Source organism: Chionomys nivalis, chromosome 3 (genome assembly GCF_950005125.1).
Source record: "Chionomys nivalis chromosome 3, mChiNiv1.1, whole genome shotgun sequence".
NCBI classification, from domain to species: Eukaryota; Metazoa; Chordata; class Mammalia; order Rodentia; family Cricetidae; genus Chionomys; species Chionomys nivalis.
The window spans coordinates 87,212,183-87,236,286 of record NC_080088.1 but is presented as its reverse complement, the minus strand read 5'-3'; the positions used below and the strand labels follow the sequence as shown (position 1 = coordinate 87,236,286).

The 24,104-nt window shown below is 39.5% G+C and overlaps 1 protein-coding gene across 1 annotated transcript; it reads left to right on the top strand.

The window, feature by feature from the left end:
* Positions 1 to 941: 941 nt before the first annotated feature.
* On the top strand, positions 942 to 23,851 carry LOC130871363 (zinc finger protein 844-like). Its single transcript, XM_057764704.1, has 6 exons — positions 942 to 1,053; positions 5,931 to 6,013; positions 20,175 to 20,301; positions 21,622 to 21,776; positions 21,930 to 22,007; positions 23,825 to 23,851. Exons 1-6 carry the CDS (start codon positions 942 to 944, stop codon positions 23,849 to 23,851), a joined length of 582 nt encoding a protein of 193 aa, XP_057620687.1.
* Positions 23,852 to 24,104: the final 253 nt, after the last annotated feature.

Sequence of the window (24,104 nt, the reverse complement as noted above, 5' to 3'; positions counted from 1 at the left end):
ATTCTTCCATTAACATGTATTTATTCCACCAGATTTATAATCATTTAAGCTGTTAGAGATTGCTAGGCAGCTTCCTTGCCACAGCTGTGCGCCTTGCCCTCCAGCTCTCTCTGCAGCTCTCACCCAAGGAATCCCTATTGCATTGTCCTGACAGAGACTGCTCCAAGGCTGCCTGCAGGCCTCACAGAATCTGAGGCAGCCTGCTCTTCCCTGGTCTCCATGGGTTTCCACTGTGTTCCAGCCTTCAAGACAAGACCTACAACTTCTCCCCTTATCAGCAGGAAGCAACTATGAGAGAACCTCCCATCTTTTGTCACCTTTTACTGTGTTAAACTCTATGCCCCAGAGACTAGACTTGCCTTTAAAAATATTCTATCACTAATGTCTATATTCTGCCCATGAGCCTGTAATGTATATGTTATCAGACACTCTCCTCGTGTATTTCTGACAACTGTTCTGCTATGAAAATCTAGCTCTGTATGTTTTGAGAAAGTTGCTAATGCCCTATCATGAATAAATCGGGTTATTTTTGCCTTGATCACAAACTTTACTTATCAGGTCTATTTCAGCTGCAACCATGGTCCCACAGATGCATACCAGGTAAACTCTATCTAACCATTCTTCATCAAAGTACATTCTAATAATCAATGACTAATAGACAAAAGTAGCCTTCTAAACTAACAATTCTTTCTTTAAGAACTCAATTCTACAACTTTTAGATGGACAACTTCATCATGTCATAATAACTGTGAACTTTTATATTACTGCTGTGTTTTACCATAGATGAGAGATATTCTTAAATCCTATAAAACTCATCTGCAGGATAGACAAACTAGTTCTCTGGTTGCCATCAATAGATTATTTGGAATTAATTTTAAAATTATTATTCATTTCCCAGAGAAATATGCACAGTCTGTTTTTATTAAACAAAGGAAGGGGCGATGTTGCAGCCACAAGTATTACACAATGAATGCGCAGCTGACAGACCTATAGGCCGATTCTCAGGAATATACACTCCATATGGAGAACCTGATTGCAGAGCTTTGGGAACACGTGAGTTTTGGACAGTCACTGTCAAATCTGCAGAAATCTTGTGAAATCATGGCATTTCTCCCCTTCAAAAAGTTATTCACACCAAAGTACCCAAGCAGTATATGGGTACCAAATAACCTTCTCTCATTCACAAATGCCATGTGACTTTTGAGCAATAACTTTCACTCTATGTTGAATAGTCAAGTCTACATTACATTAATACCCCATAATTTCCTTTGGTAATAGACCATATAGAAATTCCAAAAAGAAAGAAAAACAACATGCGCACCCTTACTGGCAAACAGGTCTGGGTATCATAAGCTGGTGATCACAGTTGAGATTGGGCTGAGGGGAGTGGGTGAGTCCAGGGTTTATGGATGTCTACTGATCCTATCCAAAGGTTTGGAATGCCAGGTATGTCCTCTTGGATATGGGCCCTTCTTGTGTGGTGTCACTTTTCCTGCAGTGCTGCTTTGTCAGGTCAGTCCTACCTATTTTTTATGATTCTGTAGTCCATGTAGAGATGACTGTTAATGTCTGTGTGGGTTATATAGGCTGGAAACCTCATGGTAGGTGGGAACAGCAAGCACAGCATAACCATCAGGAGCAGCAAAGAACTATGAACAGCATAGTTAATAGAGAGGCCATAGAAAGAATAAACAGGACACGATAAAAGGATGTATGTGAGTTAATTTATTTATTCTTTCTGCTCAGATCCCATTAGTCAGAAATCCCACTGCTATATCAAATCTTTCTAAACGCTGAATGGTTTAGTGGGGTTTATCCCCAAAATAAATCTTGGTAAGAGGTACTGAAGCTCTAAATGATCAGATGTGGTTTTTGCTGCCTCTCTGCCACTCTGGTCATTGGTAGTGTAAGTCTGGAGGCCCCAGAAAAAGATGGATTGTCTTCTTTGGGCTGTGGGCAGATATTTAACTCTTTTTCTTGCTATCTGGGAGAGTAAAATATTAGTAGTAAATCTCATGGACTAAATTCATCTATAAATTTAGGTGAAGGCGAGTATGAATATTTAGGAGTCTTTCACAGCAAGGTTACTTTAGGCCAATCTCTTATCTGTAAATGAGGTAAAACCAGAGTATACTTATTTTTCTGTCTATTTGAGTGACTATCAATCTACAGTCTTATGAATGTATTATTTCTATGCCATTGAAATCTATGAATGGTTTTTTTTTTTTTTTTTTTTTTTTGGTTTTTCGAGACAGGGTTTCTCTGTGGTTTTGGAGCCTGTCCTGGAACTAGCTCTTGTAGACCAGGCTGGTCTCGAACTCACAGAGATCCGCCTGCCTCTGCCTCCCAAGTGCTGGGATTAAAGGCGTGCGCCACCACCGCCCGGCGAATGGTTTTTTTTTTTTAAAGATTTATTTTATTTATTATGTGTACAGCATTCCTTCCATGTGTGCCCGCAGGCCAGAAGGGGGCGCCGGGTCTCATTATAGATGGCTGTGAGCCACCATGTGGTTGCTGGGAATTGAACTCAGGACCTCTGGAAGAGCAGTCAGTGCTCTTAACCACTGGGCCATTTCTCCAGCCCCTCTATGAATGGTTTTAAAGAAGTACTTTTGCCTGGACACAATACTGGCCATATGACTGCCAATAAAGATAATCACAAGAAGTTATAGTTCTGTGTATACATTGGAAAAAAGAATGAAGATCGGGTAATGGGGAACAGGTTTTTTGTGACACTGTGCCTGCTTTTGCACATAGCTAGGGGAAATTGTGCCCAAAGTGAGATCAAATCATGCTGAACTGTGGGCGATATATCCCCAAAGATAACAGATGAGAGTAAACTATGGGAGAATTCTGTAGCTAGGAAACATCCAGTTCATTTACAAGGCAATTATGCCGATATGCCTTACGTCTTTTTTTTTTTTTTTTTTTTTTTTTTTAATTTTTCGAGACAGGGTTTCTCTGTAGCTTTTGGTTCCTGTCCTGGAACTAGCTCTTGTAGACCAGGCTGGCCTCGAACTCACAGAGATCCGCCTGCCTCTGCCTCCCTAGTGCTGGGATTAAAGGCGTGCACCACCACCGCCCGGCTGCCTTACGTCTTGATTAAATTCATCACAACAGAGTCATTGATTCTGATGGGTGGATCGCAAAAAAATGTATAATTACTGCATAATTCTGTGGCTCACAGTAGGGAGTGATTCTGTAATTTCCCAGGGTGTATTAATGCATGTCATGTGAATGAAGACAGACCAGATTACTGGGTATACAGCTGGGGGGATTCTCTTGAGCAAATGAATATTTAAGGAAAAGGTTTTTTTGTAGATTTTTGTTTTGTTTTGCAAATAGGTACTCTGTAATACTCCTATATACCATGACAATGTGTTGACATCATTATTAGTAACAAAGTATAGGAAAGAAAACCAAACTGAGGACTCTGGGAAGAGGAAGAGCAGAGTCAGAGAACTCACAAACCAAATGCAGACATATAAGGAGATGGAATGTGTTATGCTAATAAATGTACCACCACATGGCTGAGCATAAATAAGAAATACGGGTTAATTTTTTTTTTTTTTTTTATTTTTCGAGACAGGGTTTCTCCGTAACTTTTGGTTCCTGTCCTGGAACTAGCTCTTGTAGACCAGGCTGGCCTCAAACTCACAGAGATCCACCTGCCTCTGCCTCCCGAGTGCTGGGATTAAAGGCGTGCGCCACCGCCCGGCCCAGGTTAATTTTAAATGTTAGAGTTACCCAGTAATAAGCCTAAACTCTCTACCATGCATTTATAATTAAGTCTCCATGTCAGTTTTTGGAAACTGTCAGAAAAGGAAATCTCCACCTACAAATCTGTATAGTCCTGATTGACACAACTGGGTTATTCCAAGGTTTCAGACCCAGGCCATTGACTGTAGCAGTGGTTTAATGTCACAGATCTAAATCAGCTCACATTACATAAATTCACAGCTCTATGGGATAATGCTTCTGTCTTCTTTGAATATGCATTCCTTTCATTGGTTAATAGTATACCAGAATCGGCCTATAGTTAGACAGAATAAGGATAGGCAGGAGTGTGCAAAGGAGATACAGAGAGCAGCAATTAGACTTTGATATGACAGCATATGTGTAAGTTAATGCAGCTGCCAAGAGGCCTGGCATAGACTTTCGTCTTCTAAAGAACAGGCTGAGGAGTTGTCTAGTAAAAGACAGAGACCAGATAAATTATTTCAAGACTTTGTCTCTAGACTGACACAGGCATCTAATAGTTGATTGGAGATACAGAAGCAGGGCAATCGATAGTTAAAGAGCTAGCGTTTGAGAATCCTGATGCTGTGCGTAAAGTGGCTCTAAAACCTTTTAGAAAGTAAGGTGTCATTGTGTACAAATGGCAGCCCAATATGCCACAGTCAGCCAACAAATGGCACCTAAATGTGGGGCTGACAAGTGAACCCCAAAACATACAGAAGTGTGGTCATGTGTACAAGGGAGCATGTGAGGGATCCCAGAAGAAAACTGCACCACAGGTGGAGAGGTAAGTAATGAGTGCTCAGAAATTAGTAGTAGATATAAAAAGGAAAGAGTTAAGCTGGGCATAAAAGTGGGAGTAAAAAGGCAAATATTTGTAAACATGGCACAAGGAAATAGTACTCAATTATCTGTACAGTTGCTAAGATGGATTTTGATAGTCAGAGGAGCTGAAAAGAAGCAGAGACAAAGGCAGAAATTTTTAGAGTTTTTAAATATTATAGTCCTCCCATAGCACTGGTAGTGTATCCACTGCCATCTCAGACAGCTCCAAGACTTGGAGAGACCAAAATAAGTTTTGCCTTCACCCCTGCAACCAGCAGTGCTGTGGTCACCAAGCCACAGCTTCTCCCACTTCTGTCTGGGTGAAAAGAATGAAGGGGTATGGTGTTTGCCCTAGAATTGGCCTAGGTTACTGCTGACATTGGGGTAGTCCAAGCATACATGCTGTGGCCAGCTGAGTCTGACCCATGCTGTGCCAGGGAGCCAGGAAAGGCAGACAGGAAAGTTTAAAGGGCTATACCTCCCACAGTCAGCACCCAGAGTCAGCCAATGGAAATACCTATAGGCTAATTGACCCATGAGACAAGGAGCCTATAATGGATAAATCTATGGCTTTTAACAGAGGAGAGGATTCAGAATTCTTCTCATTGTGTGATTACAAAAGATAAGATAATAAACCAAGTATAGTAAAAATCGGTATGACTGTACCCACTTAAGCTTAAGAATGTGGCAGTCTCAAAGCCTCTGTAATGGTGGACACCCGAGAACCTGAGCTAAATTTGCCAGCTGGTCATAGTCTGTAATGGGACATAGTCTGTAGCTATCATGCAATCTTCTGGCAGGAGAAAAAGATGTCAACTTAGTTGTCATTTGGTGCTTGGGTTGCTCTCATGGCTGTCAGAAGTGCCTGTGACTCTGATGTCAGCCTGAAGCCACAGAACAAAATCATCTTTGGTTTCCTAAAATCTGTACTCATTAGTATTCTATGCACCCTTCCATCTTTTGAACAGGAGAATCAGTCTACTTCACATTGTGTAATGGGCTGTGCTAGCTAGCCACATCATGTACGGGAGGATGAAGGCAATGTAGTTGTGGATTGCAGGAAGACAGCTGTATCATCTATCGGAGAGATCATGAGTGATATTAAAATTCATATGTCTACAGATCTGTAAAAGTCTGGGTCGGGGGTGGTAGCCAGAGCCAAGAAATCCTGTGCTGTGTCTTTAAGCGCACTGTAAGGCTCAGGGAGGTGCTCTTGTCACTCAAGTCTCACTAGCCAATCAAGACCTCCAGTTGGACCTGTCAGTCAGAAATCAGGCAGGGCACTTCCTGGCGCCATGCTGCAGGATTGATTTTAAAGCTGAGCAGGCGCCAGTGGATTTTTTTCTGTGCTGTAAATTCTACTGCAGCGAATTCTGAGAACATGGGTGAGCCTGGAAGCCACGACATGGTGAGTAAGGGGTTGCTGTTCCAAGATGAGGAGGAGAGGATGGTGAGCCGTGGGAGAGAGTGTGGGAGGCCCTCCTTGAGCGAGTATAGGAACCCACTGCTACCATCAGTGTTTTATGAGGTCCCATGAGGTCCTTGCAACTCCCCAGAACCAGGTCTTGGCCTCTGAATAACTTCCCTCTGTGGGCTGCATCTGTGAAAAGCATTTCCGTCAGGGAATTGTGTGTAGAAACATCTTTGTGGTTCACATCAACGTGGTTATGATACGTATGGAAGGCAGGATCCCAAACTTGGAGATGCCTAATTTTTCTATTATCTTTCAGAAGCTCTGCCCTTTGCATTTAACATTTAGGAGTAAGATCCCTTTGGAGTTAATTGTGTGGAGTTTGTAAATTGCATTCTTGCGTTCCTTCCCACTCTACCACTAAGCGGTGGTGCAGAAGAGTAGAAATTTGATATAAAGGCATCAGCAATGCTTAGGAGATATTAGCTGAGGAAGCCTGCTGCTAAATTACCGAAAGATAGCAAAGTAGTGTGCTAATAGGCCTGTTAGTGATTAAGATGCTAGGATACAAAATTGTTTACGAGGATTGTTACAACATTTGGCTCTAGACCATGACAGAGACACCACTGATTTATAAACAGCCACTACTCCTGTCCCAAATCAGTGAAGAAACCTCTAACGTGCTGCTCAAGGTCATTATGGGATCATAATGAACTTTAGGGTATGGTGTGACGTAAAGGTCCAGTTCTTTTTAGAGAAACTTATAGTTCTGTCAGATGTATATGCTGAGAGAAGTGACAGTCATTTGAAAAGGAAAATGCTGGTGTGTTGAGAGCTGGCCATATCAATGATGTCTTTCCATTTAGGGTCCAACTCATGGAGAAGGAACTTAGCTCCTTCTCAAAACCAGGGATGCTCTTGGCAGAGCCAGGAACAGCCTAGTGAGTGTCTAGGCCTTGGGGTTTTGCCTAAGGTCCTGAGTTATGGAGAATAAAATAGAACTCCTTCATTGAAACCAGGAATATGTTTGGGAGAGATGGTAAGGATCTGGAACCAGTGCCTTTCTGGAGAGGTTCTTCAGATCCTGAGAACCCAACTCTTCCCACCACAGTGAGCTATTGTCCCAAGGCCACTTTGGGCATAGTCCATAATATTCTTGAGATAGCATTTGCTTTTCTTCTGTTGCTTTTTTTTTTTTTTTTTTTTGTGACAGGGTTTTTCTGTGGCTTTGGAGTCTGTCCTGGAACTAGCTCTGGAGACCATGCTGGCCTGGAAATTCCTGAGAGCCAACTGCCTCTGCCTTCCTAGTGCAGGGATTAAAGGCATGTGCCACCACCACTCTGCTATTGTGTTCCATTACTTGATTAACCTTATTCTGAGTTTGTCCCATTGTCTGGTAATTTCTGCTGATTTCCTAGAAGTCTCCTAGTTCCTCCCATTTCCCCTTACAAATGGTGTACAAGAAGCTATTCATCTTAAGAAGCTTACGTAAAATAAGACATAGCTTATACAAGACTTCTCTGTCCCAGCTTTTATCATACCTTTGTTCCATTTTTCCTGCCTTTCTCACCTTATGGCACTGCACATAGGGCTCTGTCAGTAAAGTATGGCCTGCTGCTCAGGTCGCTCACATACTTTTGATAATTGCGGCAATATCCTTGCTGTGTAATTTTCCCCATTCCCTAAGTGGCAAGACTTGCAGTTTCCCATGGCTATTTAATTTCTTCACAGTGTAAGCTAGAGTCTGCACCTAAAAGAAACTCAAGGATGGCAGTGTATGTGGAATGCAATGTTTATTCTAGATTCTCTCCTCTTTGAGCATTTGCCAGAGATAGATGCAAGCTATCATTGTGCAGATTTTTCTTTATTAATCTCTTAAGTGTGTACAGTGTTTTCTCACTGGAAAGGTATATTCTAGACTAGCTGCACTTCCAGCATTGTAGAAAAATATTGCTGAGATAATGTCTCTGATGTTTTCATATGAGACCTCGATTTCATTCTGTGGCATTCCAGGTCGATGACCTTGCTGTCTTGATTTAAAATTCTTTTTTTTTTTTTTTTTTTTTTTTTGAGACAAGGTTTATCTGTAGCTTTGGTGCCTGTTTCAGAACTAGCTTTTGTAAATCAGGCTGGCCTCGAACTCCAAGAGATCCGCCTGTCTCTGCCTCCCAAGTGCTGGGATTAAAGGCGTGTGCCATCACCGCCCGGTATTGATTCAAAAGTCTTAAATGACTGTGTGGCCTCAGTCTTTTAAAATTACCCACTTGAGTCATGAAGTCAACTATTGATTACACTCACAGGAGAAGGATCTGCATGTGGAACATGGTTTCTGCCTTCAGACCAGAGTACTAAGAATAGTTTACTGAGTGCACCGCAGGGGGAAATGGGAGAAAATCAGCTGCTGGAGTCAGCAGTCTGAGAAAGGACCTGATTGTGGCAGTGTGGTAGTTTCAATGTTATTGGCTTCTATAATCTCATAGGGATAGGTGCTATTACAAAGTTTGGTTTTTTCGGGATCTGTATGGTCTTGTTGAAAGAAATGTGGCACTGGGGATGGGCTTTGAGATTCCTATGTTCTGGATACTGACAGGCATTTCAGTCAACTTTCCTGTGTCCTGCATATGTAACCAGCAGCAAAATTTCCTGCACAGCATGTTCTCCCCACCATAATGACAATGGACTGAACTTCTGGAAGTCTAAATGAGCCACCCTGATGAAATGTTTTTTGATAAGGGTTATGAAGCTCATTGTATCTCATCACATCCATAAAATTCATAACTAAGACAGGTGGTTTCAGTAATTTTTTTTTTTTTTTTGATCTTTTGAGACAGGGTTTCTCTGAAGCTTTGGAGCTTTTCCTGTTACTAGCTCTTTAGACCAGGTTGGCCTTGGACTCACAAAGATCTACCTGCCTCTGCCTCCCCAGTGCTGGGATTAAAGGCGTGTGCCATCACTGCCCAGATCAGTAATATTTTTCAATATTCCGCGATGTACTAATTCATGTCATGTGAATGAAGACAGTCCTGATTTGTGAGTTTATAATTGAAAGTTTAGCTTGAGCCAGTGAATATTGAATATCAAATTAGGTAACTGTCCTATGCAGACATGTTCAATCCTGCTTTATCCAGTTAATACAGCTCCAAGGATTGAGAAACAGGCCATTGAGTGTAACTGTGTATGTCAGGTTCCAGATCTCAGCAGCAAACATGAACATGTGAGTAATATCATTCTGTCTTTTATCAGAGGCATGCCATCTAAAAGGGAATGGCCTACTCCTTTTCAAAGTCAATATACCTGAGATTTATCTTACTGATTTTTTTTAAAATGATTTATTATGATTTATTTAACTTTATGAGCATTGGTGTGAAGTTGTCAGCTCCCCTGGAACAGGAGTTACAGACAGTTGTGAGCTGCCATGTGGGTGCTGGGAATTGAAGCTGGGTCCTCTGGAAGAGCAGTCAGTGCTCTTAATTGCTGAGCCATCTCTACAGCTCCTATCTTACTGATTTTAAAATACATTGTTTTCACCTTTTTTAAAAGCCCATTATTTGTATTCTCTTTCAAATTTCATTTCTTTAAATGCATTACTGTTCTAATGACTATTATATTCTCTTCCCCACTTTTTTTAAACATTATATTCCTGTTTATCCTTAGTGTTATTAATTTTTTTATTTCTCTTTGCTTTGAACACAGATAATTCTGCCTCTGTTACCCAGTGCTGGGAAAATACTCTTGCAATTTTTTCCAGGCTAGGCTTTGACTGGACACTGAAGGAAAAATAGACCAGTTAATGAGAGTGCTCTAATCCATCTGACTTTTCCCGGAGACTCATAATTGAAGAGAGATATGTGAAAGAATTGAGTCCATTTACTTACTCTGTAGCTGTTGAAGGCAGAGTGCAGAAAGGGGAGGGAAGGAAGCATCATGAGAGACTTACTGCTTTCATAGCTGTTAAAATTTATTGGAGCCCACAAGAGTATACAGTCAATGCACAGACCAATAAGCAGATACACAGGAAGTGTGTATGTACTCATCCACATGGAACAACCTAGTTTGCAGAGCTGTGGAAACACTTGTATTTTGGAAAAGTCACCATCATATCTGTAAAAACTGTGTTGAGCCAAGATTCTTCCCTTTGAAATGGGTCACATTCCCAGAACACCATGGCAGAGCAACCTCTGCTTGATCAGTGAACTGACCTTGCTCCATTTACCCACACAATGAGGCCTTGGAGCAATGGCTTCACTCTTTCTTCTAGCACTCAAATTTACATAGAGCCAATCCCACAAAATTACCTGCTAACAGACCACATAGAAATTTCTCTAAAAGACAGGCACTGAGAAGGAAGGCAGCCCACCTTTGCTAACAAACAACTCTGGGTGTTCCCAGAGGTGTGTATCACAGCAGAGATCAGATGAGAACTATGGGTGAAACAAGGATTCAGGGATGTTCAATAGTTTTATTTAAGAACTTGGAATGTCAGAATCTTCCCTTTGAAAGCTGGCTCTTTCGTAGGTCAAGCTACCTGTTCTGGAGTACTGCTTTGTAAGGTTCTACCGGTCACTTTCTGTGATTTTGATATGCATATTATTGTCCTTGCCTACGGATTTCCAACCATGTCTGTAAAAACTAGAATTCTCATGGAGATCTGCCCTTGTTCTTATTCTTCTTCTTCTTCACTTTTACTACTTTTCCTTACTCTCCTTTCTTCTCCTTATTCTTCCTCTTCTCCATGCCTTCTTCCCTTCATTTTTCCTCTTGCATGAAAAATAAAGAAGGTGCTGAGGTAATATACTTGAGTTAAATGTTTTACCCTGAGATCCTTGTTTGCCATAGATATCCAGTTCTGAAACCTGAGGGGGTACTTGGGCTGGTACTGAAGGCTTCCAATAAAAATTAGTAATATAGAGATTTATAATCAGTTTATGATGATTGATAAATGGCATGACTAGCCATTTTTGGGGTTCACAGAAAAAAGCAATGAAAATATCTGAATAAAGAACTGACTTTATCATGAAGCCCAATTGCTGTAGTTTTACTACTTCAACCAATATACAAGATCTCTGTAAACTGTAATGACCTTGCCTAACAGGACGATTGTCCCTATTTACTCAGGAGATCTTGTCTATTTCCCCTGTCCAGGTGGATCCATATATGTTTCTGTTAGGGTTCTCCTTGTTACCTAGCTTCTCTGTGCTTGTGGACTATAGACTTGTTATCCTTTGCTTTATAAGTAGTATCTACTTTGGAGTGAGTAATACTGTTTTCTTGATTTTGAGTCTGGGTTTCCTCAAACAGGATGGCATTTTCTAGTTCCATCCATTTCCATTGCAAGATGTCATTTTTTTTTTTCCACTCAGAAGTACTCCATTGTATAAATGTACCACACTTTCTTTATCCATTCTTTGGTTGAGAGGCATCTACGTTTCCAGGTTCTGGCTATTACAAATAATGCTGGTATGGATATAGTTGAGCAAATGCCCTTGTGGTATGATTGACATCCTTTGGTACATGGCAAGGTGTGTTATTGCTGGTTCTTGAGGTAAGATGATTCACAATTTTCTGACAAACTGAAATACCGATTTCCAACATGGTTGTACAAGTTTGCTAACCCACAGGCAGTGGAGGAGTGTTCCCCATACTCCACATCCCCTCCAGCATAAATCAGTTTTTGTATTCAGAAAATTTAGTATGTTATTCTGACTTCCTTGAGGTTTTGTTGGTTTGGGTGCTGTCTGTGGCCAGACAATTTTAGGTTTTTTTTTTTCTTGAATTTAGAGGCTTGCTATATTTCTACGGAGATCTGTGTTTTCTAACTGTTGCTATCTCTGTAATGTTTTTCTTCTCCTTAAGTGATTAATATGGTGAATGCACTGGTTTTGATTTTTACAACTTTTTCATGTATTATAGTCCCTTTGAATTAGATTCACCACTCAACATGATATAGCCTTGAGTCTATCTTGAATTTCTATCCTCAGATTCCATGTTGATGGCTTTGTGATCTTGCAGTATCAGTTAAGTAAACATGGAGATGCTTTTGATTAGAATTAAGTCAGAGCAAATAACAAGGAAGTTATAAGAAAATGTGGTACAACAGAGTGATATTGTTACTGCAAAGAACTTGAAATTGATGACTTTTGGAGGATTGTTGAGAATATTAAGATTGAGATGGCAAAATCCCTAGAAACGAACACACAGAGCTTCACCAGTCATTCTTATGGGACTGAAAAGATGGGAGCGTTGAGAGGAATGCAGACAGTGAAGGTGGACTTCATAGGAGTTCAGTCGGAAATAGATTCCATGAAAAATTAATCTAGAGGTTATTGGATTATATTTTTGTCCCAAACAGTTCTTACTTTCTCCATTATGTGAAAATTGAGTAAGCTGAAATTAAAAAGCAGAGGCTGATTTCTTAAAAGTATTGATTCAGTTGGGTAGTTTTTACAGATGACTGATTCAGGTCTACAATAAAAAATTAAACAAGTGGGACAGAAAGAAATGAAAAAGTCTTTTTGGTAATGAAAAAAGCTATGGGTACTATTAGGTGGCAGAAACTTTCAAGTAGATTGTCATCATTAAAAAAATTCCTTGCTCTAGAGAGAAAGCCTAGCAAGGTGCTTCAAGGGTAAGATTCCATCTTGCTAGGAACTTTGGGAGTGGACATGTCAGTGCACAAGAGCCTACATGGACTTCTCACAGCTGGTGTGTCTTGTTCAAAGAGAACATCTCCACCTCTTTTGGTGTCTAGGACACAGTGACAAGAAGGCAGATTGGATGGCAATAATGTTTGGGGGAGATAGTCAAAGAGTGGAGGAGATCCATGGGTGGACAGCCTGCCTGGATTTCAAATGATTGATGTGGACTCTGCTTTATCAGGAGTTTTGCCTGAGTTCAACTACCTGTTCTTCTTGCTGGCCTGGCCTGCTCTTGGGGCCTGGGGATATGTCTCAGGGGTGATGGCTGGAGAGTTGTTTGTGGATTGTGACTGTGGAAACTAAAGGAATGAAGAAGTTTTATGAACTGGTGGCCTACCTGTTCTTTGCCTGGTGTGGTCTGTATTGAATATGGGATTTCTGCCTGAATTCAGGACTGGAACACAGACAGACATATTCCTCTCTTTCTAAATGGAATATATCCAGTGTCATTTTATATCTGAAAAGTTTACTTTGTTTATTGATTTTAAAAGATGTCACAAGACAATATTTTATTTAGAGTATCAGAAGAGACTTTGGATATATGAAGAACATTTTGGCTGTTAAAGATTGTGAAGATTATGAAGTTAGATTCAAAGCACTTTTATTTCTTTTTCTTTATTCTCTCTATTCTTCTCTCATATAGTACAATCTGACTACAGCCTCAACCCTGTCTAAACTCCCTAGTCCCCAACATTCCCACTGGCCCAGATCCACTGTTCCTCTGATTCCCTTCAGAAAGAGCAGGCCTCCTCGAAATGTCAACAAACATCATGATTAGATACAATAAGACTAGACACAAACCTTCATGGCCATGCATGATTACACAACCCAGTAGAAGGAAAATAGTCCCAAGATCAAGCAAAAGAGTCAGAAACGCTCTTACAGTTAGCAGTGCCACGAAAACACCAAGCAAAGCAACCTCTATTGAGAGGATAGAACTCAGACACTGCAAGCTCCATAATTGCTCTCTCAGGCTCTCTAGGCCCTTATGATCCCTGCTTAGTTGATTCTGTAAAGTGTGGTCTTTTCCATGTCCTTGACACATCTGGCTTCTAAAAAACCCTCACCCAAATTTCTGCTTGCTTCCACATGTTTTAGCTAGTGTTTAGTAATGTTCTTTGCACCTGCCACAATCAATTTTCAGAGGAAGGCCATCTGTTGACAGTTAGGCTAGGAAACAATCTATGATTTTATTAGAGTAGAGCTAGGAATCATTATATTGATTGTTATTTTCTTTTTTGTTACTTGTATTTTGTTCTACTCTAAATTGTGAACCATTGAACTTCTCATTCCTTGCCATCCAGGCAGTGTTGGTCATGGATCGCCTCTTTTCACTTAGGCTTCAAGTCAGTCCCGTCATTGGTTTGCCACTACACCAATTTAAGCCACCAATTTCCTGGTATATCTTCGGGACAACACACTGTGTGTCAGATATTTTGTGGCTGGCTTTCTTTTCTATTCCCACCACAGGGAGCTAAATGTCATTGGAGAAGATGACAGGTTCAGGCTCCATATTCTTAGTTACTGGGAATCCTCACTACGGTTGCCCTCTTAGCTAGCAAAAAGTTTCTACTATATTAGGTTTCCACATCAACTTTAAAATTTTTCCTATTCCAGTCATCTCTCCCTGTATATTCTCCCTCCATCTCTCCATTATCCCATGGTTGTTGCTGTTGCTATTCCCTGTTCATTCATAAAATCTAGTCTATTTTCTTCTTTCATGTGGGATCCATGCATCCCCTGATACAGCCATTCTTGTAATTTACTCTTTCTGAGTCTATGGATTGTACTGAGATTATTTTTACTCAACTGCTAATATCCACATATGTACGAGTACATATCCTGTTTGTCAGTGTGCTTCTGGTTTTACTTGCTCAGAATAAAAAAAAAACTGAGGAAACTAGATGTTAAAATCAAATAATCAAATAAAATATGGTACAGATGAAAATAAAGAATTCTAAATAGATGAATTTAAAACTGGTTTAAAAACAGATAAATAAATGTTCAACAACCTTAGCTATCAAGGAAATATAAATCAAAAGTACTTTAATGATTAATCTTATACCTTTCAGATTGGCTAGGATCAATAACACAAGTGACATCTCATACTGGCAAAAATACAGGCAAAAAGGAACACTCCCCCATTGTTGCTGAGACTGTAAACCTGTATAGCCAGTATGGAAATCAATATGGCAGTTCCTCAGATAATTGGGAATCTATCTACCTCAAACTCAGCTATACCACTGTGGTAGTTTGAATATAATTGGCCCCCATAATCTCTTATGGAGTGGAAGTAGTGGGAGGTGTGGCCATTCTGGAGTTGGGATGGTCTTGTTGGAGGAAGTATGTTACTGTGGTTTTTTGAGGTCTCTTATTCTCAGGATACTTCCCAGTGTGTCAACTATGTCCTGTTTCCTCTTAGTCAAGAACAAAGGACTCTCAGTTCCAGTATCACATCTGCCTGCCAGCTTACAGGCTTCAAGCCATGATGATAATTAACTCAACCTCTGAAATTCTATGTGAGCCTCCTCAATTAAATACTTTTGTTATAAGAGTTTCTCTGGAGCTGGGCGATGGTGGCCCACACCATTAATCCTAGCACTCGGGAGGCAGAGGCAGGCGGATCTCAGTGAGTTCGACGCCAGCCTGGTCTAGAAGAGCTAGTTCCAGGACAGGAACCAAAAAGCTACAGAGAAACCCTGTCTCGAAAATCCAAAAAAAAAAAAAGCGTTTCTCTGGTCATGGTGTCTCTTTATAGTTCTAACCATGCTTTTGTTTTGAATCATAAGGTCTTTGATTTTTTGGTAAAAAATTGAAAGAATTCATTTGGCAGTGCATACAGGGTCATACTAGGAGGAGCATCGGAAGGAGAGACCTTGATAACGAAATGAAATATCAGGAGCCAGCTCAAGAGGTCTCAGAGAAGAATTTTAATGTTTCTTACAAATGATTCTTGTCATATTTTGGTGAAGGAAGTGCCTTGGTTCAAAAAATCTGCCTGAGGCTAAAGTAATGGGAGTTTGATTAACTCCCTGGGAAGAAGAACCCTCAACACAGCATAAGATAGACTCTGCCAAGTGGCTGTTAGTGATAACTCTACTGAAGATACTTAATAAAAGGGATTGGTAGCCTGAGGGGGTGGTGGCACATTGACTTTAATCCTAGTACTCTGAACACAGAGGCCTGCACACCTCTGTTAGTTCAAGGACAGCTTAGTTCACAGATCAAGTTTCAGGACAGCCAAGCTTATACAGCCAAAAGCAGAAAGCTGGTAAAGATAGAATTAAACAAGGTGCCATGTTCCAACCCCAGTAAGCAGCAGAACCTGACAGCTGGGGCCACATGGTTCTGGCTTAAGAGTTAAGGATAAAAGAAAGGCATTATATTCTCCTTTTCTTGTTAGCTGGGGCTGAAGAATCAGCTGTGATGAGCAAGTTATCAGAAGTATTTAAGCAAAATATGGTTCTGCTGGATACTTAATGCCAGATGGCTAGAGCTAAAAATTTAGTGATGATTACAAGACCAGCATCACTGATGTGAAAATGTCTGGGAAGTGTTTTCTAAGAGCACAGAGCAACTGTTTTCCAGGGGTAGCCAGAGTTGTACCTCAACAGGTGGGTGGAGTTTATAATGTGTGTCACCGGGTGGTAATATTTTGAAGGTATTGATGGATGTAAGGCTTGGCACTGTGAGAGGTCAGGAAAGGACATCACTGAAGGTCCAGTGTCATTGGCAGTTGAATGCCCAGGACTGTAAGGGTCAGATCAAGAGGTGCGGCACCCTGAGGAGATTCTATGAGAAACACTGGTGAAGGTGAAACCCAGTTACAACAGAAGACCCCAGTGTCTGTAGAGGCCAGCACTGTGAGATGACCACCAAAACAGCAGTAGCGGTGGAATTGAGCCAGCCAGAGTCTAGAAGACCAGGTGTGTGTACTGCAGAGGGCAGAGTCAGTGTATTGACCCAAAGCCTATGGAAGGGTGCAGAAGATCTTGAGTGGGACTTAATATTGGCAGGTTGGAATTCTTTAATTATCCAAGATGTTAGAGATCCCAGGGTCATAGGTTACCTGCCAAGGAGAGCTACTAATGTGCAATGGAACCAGCCAAAGAAAAAGAAGTGTGATGTTCTCAACAAAGCTGAACAGGATTGGAAACCTGGAGAGCTATTGGAAATGGAATTAGGTATCATTACATTGACTTTTTTCTTTATTGTTTCTTGTATTTGTTTCTACTCTAGTTCTTTGAGCCATTTAACTTCTGGATCCTGCCCATCTAGGCGCTCTTCATAGCCATGTTGGGCTTCAATTTGGGCCAGTCATTGGTTAGCCACTACACAAATCTTGAGCCACCATTTTCCTGATATATCTTCCATACACCACAAGTGTGTGTCAAATATTATGTGGATGGCTTGCTTTTATAGTCCCACTACTGGGAACCATATGTGATTACAGAAGATGGCCAGTACAGGCTCCATATTTCTGAGTTATAGGGAGTCCTCATTATAATGACGCTCAAAGATTGCAGAAAGTTGTTACTGCACTGTTTGACCATCAACCATTGAAAGATTTCCTATTCCTGGAATTTCTTGCTGTGTTTTCCCCCTACCTACCTCCATTTACTCTTATGATCCTTCCTGTTCTTGCTCTGTGTACTCCCACAAAATCTAGTCTACTTAATAGAATCTTTGGGATCCATGCACCCCCTGCCACAGCCATCTTTGTCACCCTATCTGGGTCTGTGGATTGTACAGTAATTAGTCTTTATTCAACAGCTAATATTCACTTACAGTGAGTACACATCATCTTTGTTTATGTAGTTTGGATTTACTTGTTCAGAAGCAAAAGACCTCAAGCAACACATCTAGAAATAAATTAATTGAATAAAAATGTGGTATAGATTTAAACAAGGAGTTCTAAATAGATGAATCTAAACTGTCTTAGAAACACTTAACTAAATGTTCAATATACTTAGCCATCAATAAAATGTACATCAAAAGAGCTTTTAGAATTCACCTTATACCTGTCAGAATAGCTAGGTTCAATAACATAATGGAAAACTCATGCTGGCAAGGATGTTGAATTAGTAGAATGTTGATGTGCTAGGATCAATAACACAAGTGACATCTCATACTGGCAAAAATATGGACAAAAAGAAACACTCCCCCATTGTTGCTGAGAATGTAAACCTGTATAGCCACTATGGTAACCAATATGGCAGTACCTCAGATAATTGGGAGAGCCACTATGGTAACCAATGTGGCAGTACCTCAGATAATTGGGAATCTATCTATCTTAAGACTCAGATAAACCACTCTGGTAGTTTGAATGTAGTGAGACCCAATAATCTCCAAGGGAGTGAGTGGCACTATTAGGTGTGGCTTTATTGGCCTGAGTTATGGCCAAGTCAAGTCAATATCATGATTGTTATAACAGACTTCACATTGAAACACTTGAGGAACTGTTCCAGCCTATGACAGTCATTGAAGTTAGACTAAATACGTTTTAATCATGGAATGACTATGAATATTTATGGATCAGGGTCTGAATGTAGTTGATCGAAGGAAAAGGTCCCAGATTAGAAGAAGTGGTTGAACACTTGTCTCCCCGGGGTGCTCTCTTTGTTGTATTGTAGAACATTGAGTAGGAGAAATCTTTTGGATGAAATTGCTATATTAGGGATTGGATTTACATGTTCATAGCCTGAACCCATTTCTGGTTATGTGTGTTCTGATGTTATGACTTCACCGCCATTATACATGGTATCGCTAAATGACAAAACATGCAGTTGAAGCAATTTCTGTTCACTCTTAAGCCTTTTGCTATCCTGATTTCTATTTTAATTTTTTTTGTTTTTACTTTTGTTTTTGAAAGACAATGTTTTTCTGTGTAGCTCTTGGTCTTCAATATAGCTCCTTAGACCATACTGTTCTCAACTAAGAAATACAAATGATCCTGGCTACTGCACAGAGGGATTAATGGCAGAGCAACATGCTTGTTATTTTTCTGTATTCTTTTACTGTCTGATGTGATGGAGGAAGGTCATTGGTTAAAAAATAAAGAAACTTCTTGGCCCTCATAGGTTAGAACATAGGTGGGTGGAGTAAACAGAACAGAATGCTGGGAGGAAGAGGAAGTGAGCTAAGACGCCATGTTGCTTCTCCCCAGGGCAGACGCGATGAAGCAAGCCGCCAGGTAAGACAGGCTGAATCTTTCCCGGTAAGACTGGTGCTACACAGATTATTAGAGATGGGTTGATTGGGATATGAGAATTAGCCAGTAAGGGCTAGAGCTAATGGGCCAAGCAGTGTTTAAAAGAATACAGTTTGTGTGTTGTTATTTTGGGGTATAAGCTAGCCAGGCGACCAGGAGCTGGGGCGGCAGGAACACAGCCCACAGCTCCTACAACACTAATGAGCCCGGAATACAGGTTTTTGTACATTTCAAGAATAAGTTCCGATGCTGAACTTCTTGAAATTTGAAGTTTGGTGGAGGGTATCATTTCCTTTCCCAGGAGAGTAGTATCCATGACATCAATACCTCTGCCATCTGAATCCTTGCACTGCAGGTGTGTGACTTTCTACCTGCCTCTATTTTTTTTTTTTTTGTTTTGAATGCTTTCAATGAATATGAGGTTGTATCTATATACAAGGGTATGTACCACAGGCATGCCTGTTTCTCATGGTTGTCACAGGTGGCGTCAGAACCTATGAAATTGAAGTAATGGATAATTACAAGCCCCTTTTAGTACTGGCAATTGTGCCCACTTATCTGCAAGGACAGCAAGACCGCTTATTGCTGACCCATCTCCCTTACTCTATATTGTTTATGATCATCATTTGCATGGCTGAAGTTTTCTTTTGTCCATTTGTAAGTGTTAAACATGCACTCCCTGTATTAAGATCTTATTATGAAACAGTTTAAACTGGGCCACTGCAAGTTCTGGAAGATGAATGTAGAACTAAAGTAAATACAAAACTTTTTGTAAGAACTTCATTTAAAACCTCTGATTTCCTTTTACGTTTTTTATTTAAATGATTATGGGTGGATACTGGGTTTTATTGATTTGTAAGTCTGGCTTACCTGCAAGTCATTGCATAGGCTTTGACCGACATCCAACTCAATTTATTTCATCTGCTTTTACATTGATCACTGGGATTAAAGTCACAAGTGAATAGACCCAATTTTGCCATCCTTTTTCTAGATAATCATTGGTCTCATTATTTCTGTAATGTTTTCTCCGTAGTGTTGATCTGCTTGCTTGTCTGTCTCTGTATGTCTGTTTATTGGCATTTCTTTCTCAAGGCTGTATCCTATTTAAAGGGCCAACGAATGGCACATATGAGCCTCTTCTTCAGTTTCCTTCTACAGTGATTTTTGTTTATATTATAATGCAGTGGCATGGAAGAAGTGTGGGAAGCAGCAGCATTATACAAATATATCATTTTAGAAGAAGTATCCAATGTCAGGATCACACTTTGTTTTATTGTTGATTGGATTCTTCTAGAATTCAGTGACCTATGAGGATGTGCACATTGACTTCACTGAGGATGAGTGGATTTTGCTGAATCCTTCCCAAAAGAGTCTCTACATAGATGTGATGCTGGAGACATACAGGAACCTTACCGCTCTTGGTAAGATTGTGAACTTTCTTCCACATTTTAAAATAAAAGGACAACTGTGTATTATTTATTGATACTTTTGTATAATTGTGTTTGAGAAAGAGTAAGAATGAGCCAAATAACTAAGGCATAATTCACTTAAGGTATTCAATTTTGTACAACATCCTTTAATATATTATCTACTTTCTGTTACTATATTTTAGGGTACAGTTGGGAAGACCATAATTTTGAAGAGTATTGTCAAATTGCTAGAAAACATGGAAGGTAACTTTTATTTGCAACTTAGTGTATATTTGTCTCTGAAGAAATTTTAATTTGTCCTGGAAGATTTAAAGAAAAAATAGTATAAGTAAGCACACCATAAAGTATATGGTTTATTAATTTCTCATAAAATCATATGCCTCAATATGAGGTAAATGGTGTGTGCATTCCTCTAAACAGAAGAGAAGAAAACAATGTCTTAACTGATACTACCATGAGAATTATACTGTAGGGCTGCTAATTCATTTAGTTTCATACCACTCAGATAACACACATAGACACATTGAATAGATAATAAGTATATGTTTAAAACTGTGCCATAATACTCTGTAGTAAAGCGCATGTTACTCATGTACTTGTGGCTTTGCCAAACTTGTTGAAAGAGTTGGGTCATGAGAGTCAAAAAGGCTCTTGTGGAGAAACATTAATTCCTACACCACATGTCTGCCAATTACAAAAAGTCAAACTGTGTGAATTCAAGGGACAATTCTTCTTCCTTTAATAAGAATGTCATATGTTACAAGTGAGCTTCCCAAAATGGAAAGAGGGACTGTATATCTTTCAGAATAATGAGAAGATAGGAAAGATATTTAGTATTTCAACACTGGGTAGATTTGTTGAATGTGCTATAAGATCATATTTAATTGGTGTTCAAAATTCCTTGGGAATATATCAGCAAACTCACACTGAAGATAAGCCCTATGAGTGTTAGACTGTGTACTTACTTTTGTTTGTCCTAGTACACTTTCTTGTGGTAGGTATTGCACTACAGGAAAACATAAGATTCCAAATGTCAGATTATTTAAAACTGAGTTAGTCTAGTTCCTTTCAAAAAAATTAATATAAAACGATGCTATAAATGTGGGTCATTTAAAAATAGACCCATACTATCAAAGGTTCTTCAAAGGCACAAAACATCCCATACTGAAAGAGAGCACCATGAATGTAAAACTTAAAATCTGATTCCTCTTTACACTAAACAAAATTATAAAAATTAATTCATACAGATATTAAGATTCATCAATGTAATAAACATGGTAAAACTTTTACATGTGCCAATTATCTTTGCAGGGATGAGAGAAACCATAATGGACAAAAGCCCTCTGAATATACTCAATGTGATAAAGCCTTTGCATGTTACAGTCACCTTCAAAGGCTTGAAAAATTTCGTTCTGCAGAGAAGTCGTATGATGGTATTCAGTATGATGAAGCCTTTGCAGCTACCAGTTCTCTCCAATTACTTCAAAGTACACATGCTGAGGAGAATCTCTATGAAAGTATTCAATGCAGTAAAGACTTTTCATATGTCAGAAGTCTTCAAGTTCACAGAAGACAACATTCTGGAGAGAAAACTGATGAATGTAATCAATGTGAAATAGCTTTTTCAAAATGCTCTAAACTCCAAATACATCAAAGAACACATACTAAAGAGAAACGCTATGAATGTCATGAATGTGGTAAAGTATTTCTACATCAATATAATCTCCAAGTACATAAAAAAACACATACTGGAGAGAAACCCTACACATGTAATCAATGTGGTAAAGCCTTTTCACAGAACAGTAGTCTTCGAGTACATCAAAGGACACATACTGGAGAGAAACCTTATCAGTGTAATCTATGTGGTAAAGCCTTTTCACGGAACAGTAGTCTCCAAACACACAAAAGAACACATACTGGAGAGCTACCTTATAAATGTAACCAATGTGATAAAGGTTTTGTGTATCATGGTGAACTTCAAAGACATCAAAGAACACATACTGGAGAGAAGCCCTTTGAATGTATGCAATGTAATAAAGCTTTCTCAGAGCGCTCTAAACTCCAAAGACACAAAAGAACACATACTGGAGAGAAACCCTACACATGTAATCAATGTGGTAAAGCCTTTTCACAGAACAGTAGTCTTCGAGTACATCAAAGGACACATGCTGGAGAGAAACCTTATCAATGTAATCAATGTGATAAAGCTTTTTCAAAACACTGTCAACTCCAAATACATGAAGGAACACATACTAAAGAGCATCCCTTTGAATGTAATGAATGCGGTAAAGTCTTTGCTTGTAAATGTAATCTCCAACTTCACAAAAGAACACATACTGGAGAGAAACCTTATCAGTGTAATGAATGTGGTAAAGCCTTTTCACAGAACAGTAGTCTTCGAGTACATCAGAGGACACATACTGGAGAGAAGCCCTTTGAATGTAAGCAATGTAATAAAGCTTTTTCAGAGTGCTCTAAACTCCAAAGACACAAAAGAACACATACTGGAGAGAAACCCTACACATGTAATCAATGTGGTAAAGCCTTTTCACAGAACAGTAGTCTTCGAATACATCAAAGGACACATACTGGAGAGAAACCTTATCAATGTAATCAATGTGAGAAAGCTTTTTCAAAACGCTGTCAACTCCAAATACATGAAAGAACACATACTGGAGAGAAACCTTATCAGTGTAATGAATGTGGTAAAGCCTTTTCACAGAACAGTAGTCTCCAAATACATAAAAGAACACATAAAGGGAAACTCAGGCCACAAGAAGGGAAAGTCCAAGTTCTTCTGTGTCCCGTGGGAATCACTCAGAGTTCAAGTACCTGGTCCACCTCAGTTTTTCTTCTGGGTTCCAGGAGACCACGCCTCAACTATGTTCCACTTCTTAAATATGATTGATTAACCAAGCTTCCACTATCCCTTATCCAGATGTAAAATTTTATAGATGTGTATGATGCCTCTTCTGTGTCTGTGATAAAACATAATGTCTAAGTCAATTAATATAATAGTTTATTGTGACTCTGAGTTCTACACTGTTATATGATCACTTTGAAAGTTGTCACAAGAAGTGTCAGACATGACAGTCACATTGGGAGGCTAAGAACTCACTTCCTCACCCTGCAGCATGAACCAGGTATGGGAACTTGAAATGGTGTGTGAATATATACTCTCAGGAACAAACCCATGACATATTTCTTCCAGGATGACAATATTTTCTAAACTTTCCCAAATGATGCCATTGAGAATGATTAATATCCGTAACTTCAAGTCTACATTCTTGCTTTCTATCGCATGATCCAAATCATGATTGAGAAAAACTTTGGAAGTAAGCCTTTAAATGCCTCAACACGTAGGTTACAGGAATGAATGCTACAGGAGAAAAACATTCTTGAATGAAAATTGTTTAGCCAAAGATTTTATTTAATTTTAATTATGTTATTTTAGTGTGTATTTGTGTAGGTATGTGAATATTCATGCTTAGACTCTTGGGTGTTCCTGTTGCAGGACTATAGGAAGTGCTCAAAAATCTGACCATCCTGACAATGAATTGGTCCTAACTGCTTGTCCATGTCTTTGCCCTGTATATATGTTAAAGACATTATTTTTTATCATCTTAACATCAGATAATAGGGAAGAACTCATGAAAGAGAAAAGCCTTCATGTAAATAATATGGTAAAGACTTTAGACATCACAGTGGTCTTCATTGTCCAGAAATTCTTGTTTCATATCTTTTTCATCATGAAGAAGGTTAATCATTCACTATCTTCACTCAAGTGTCATGGT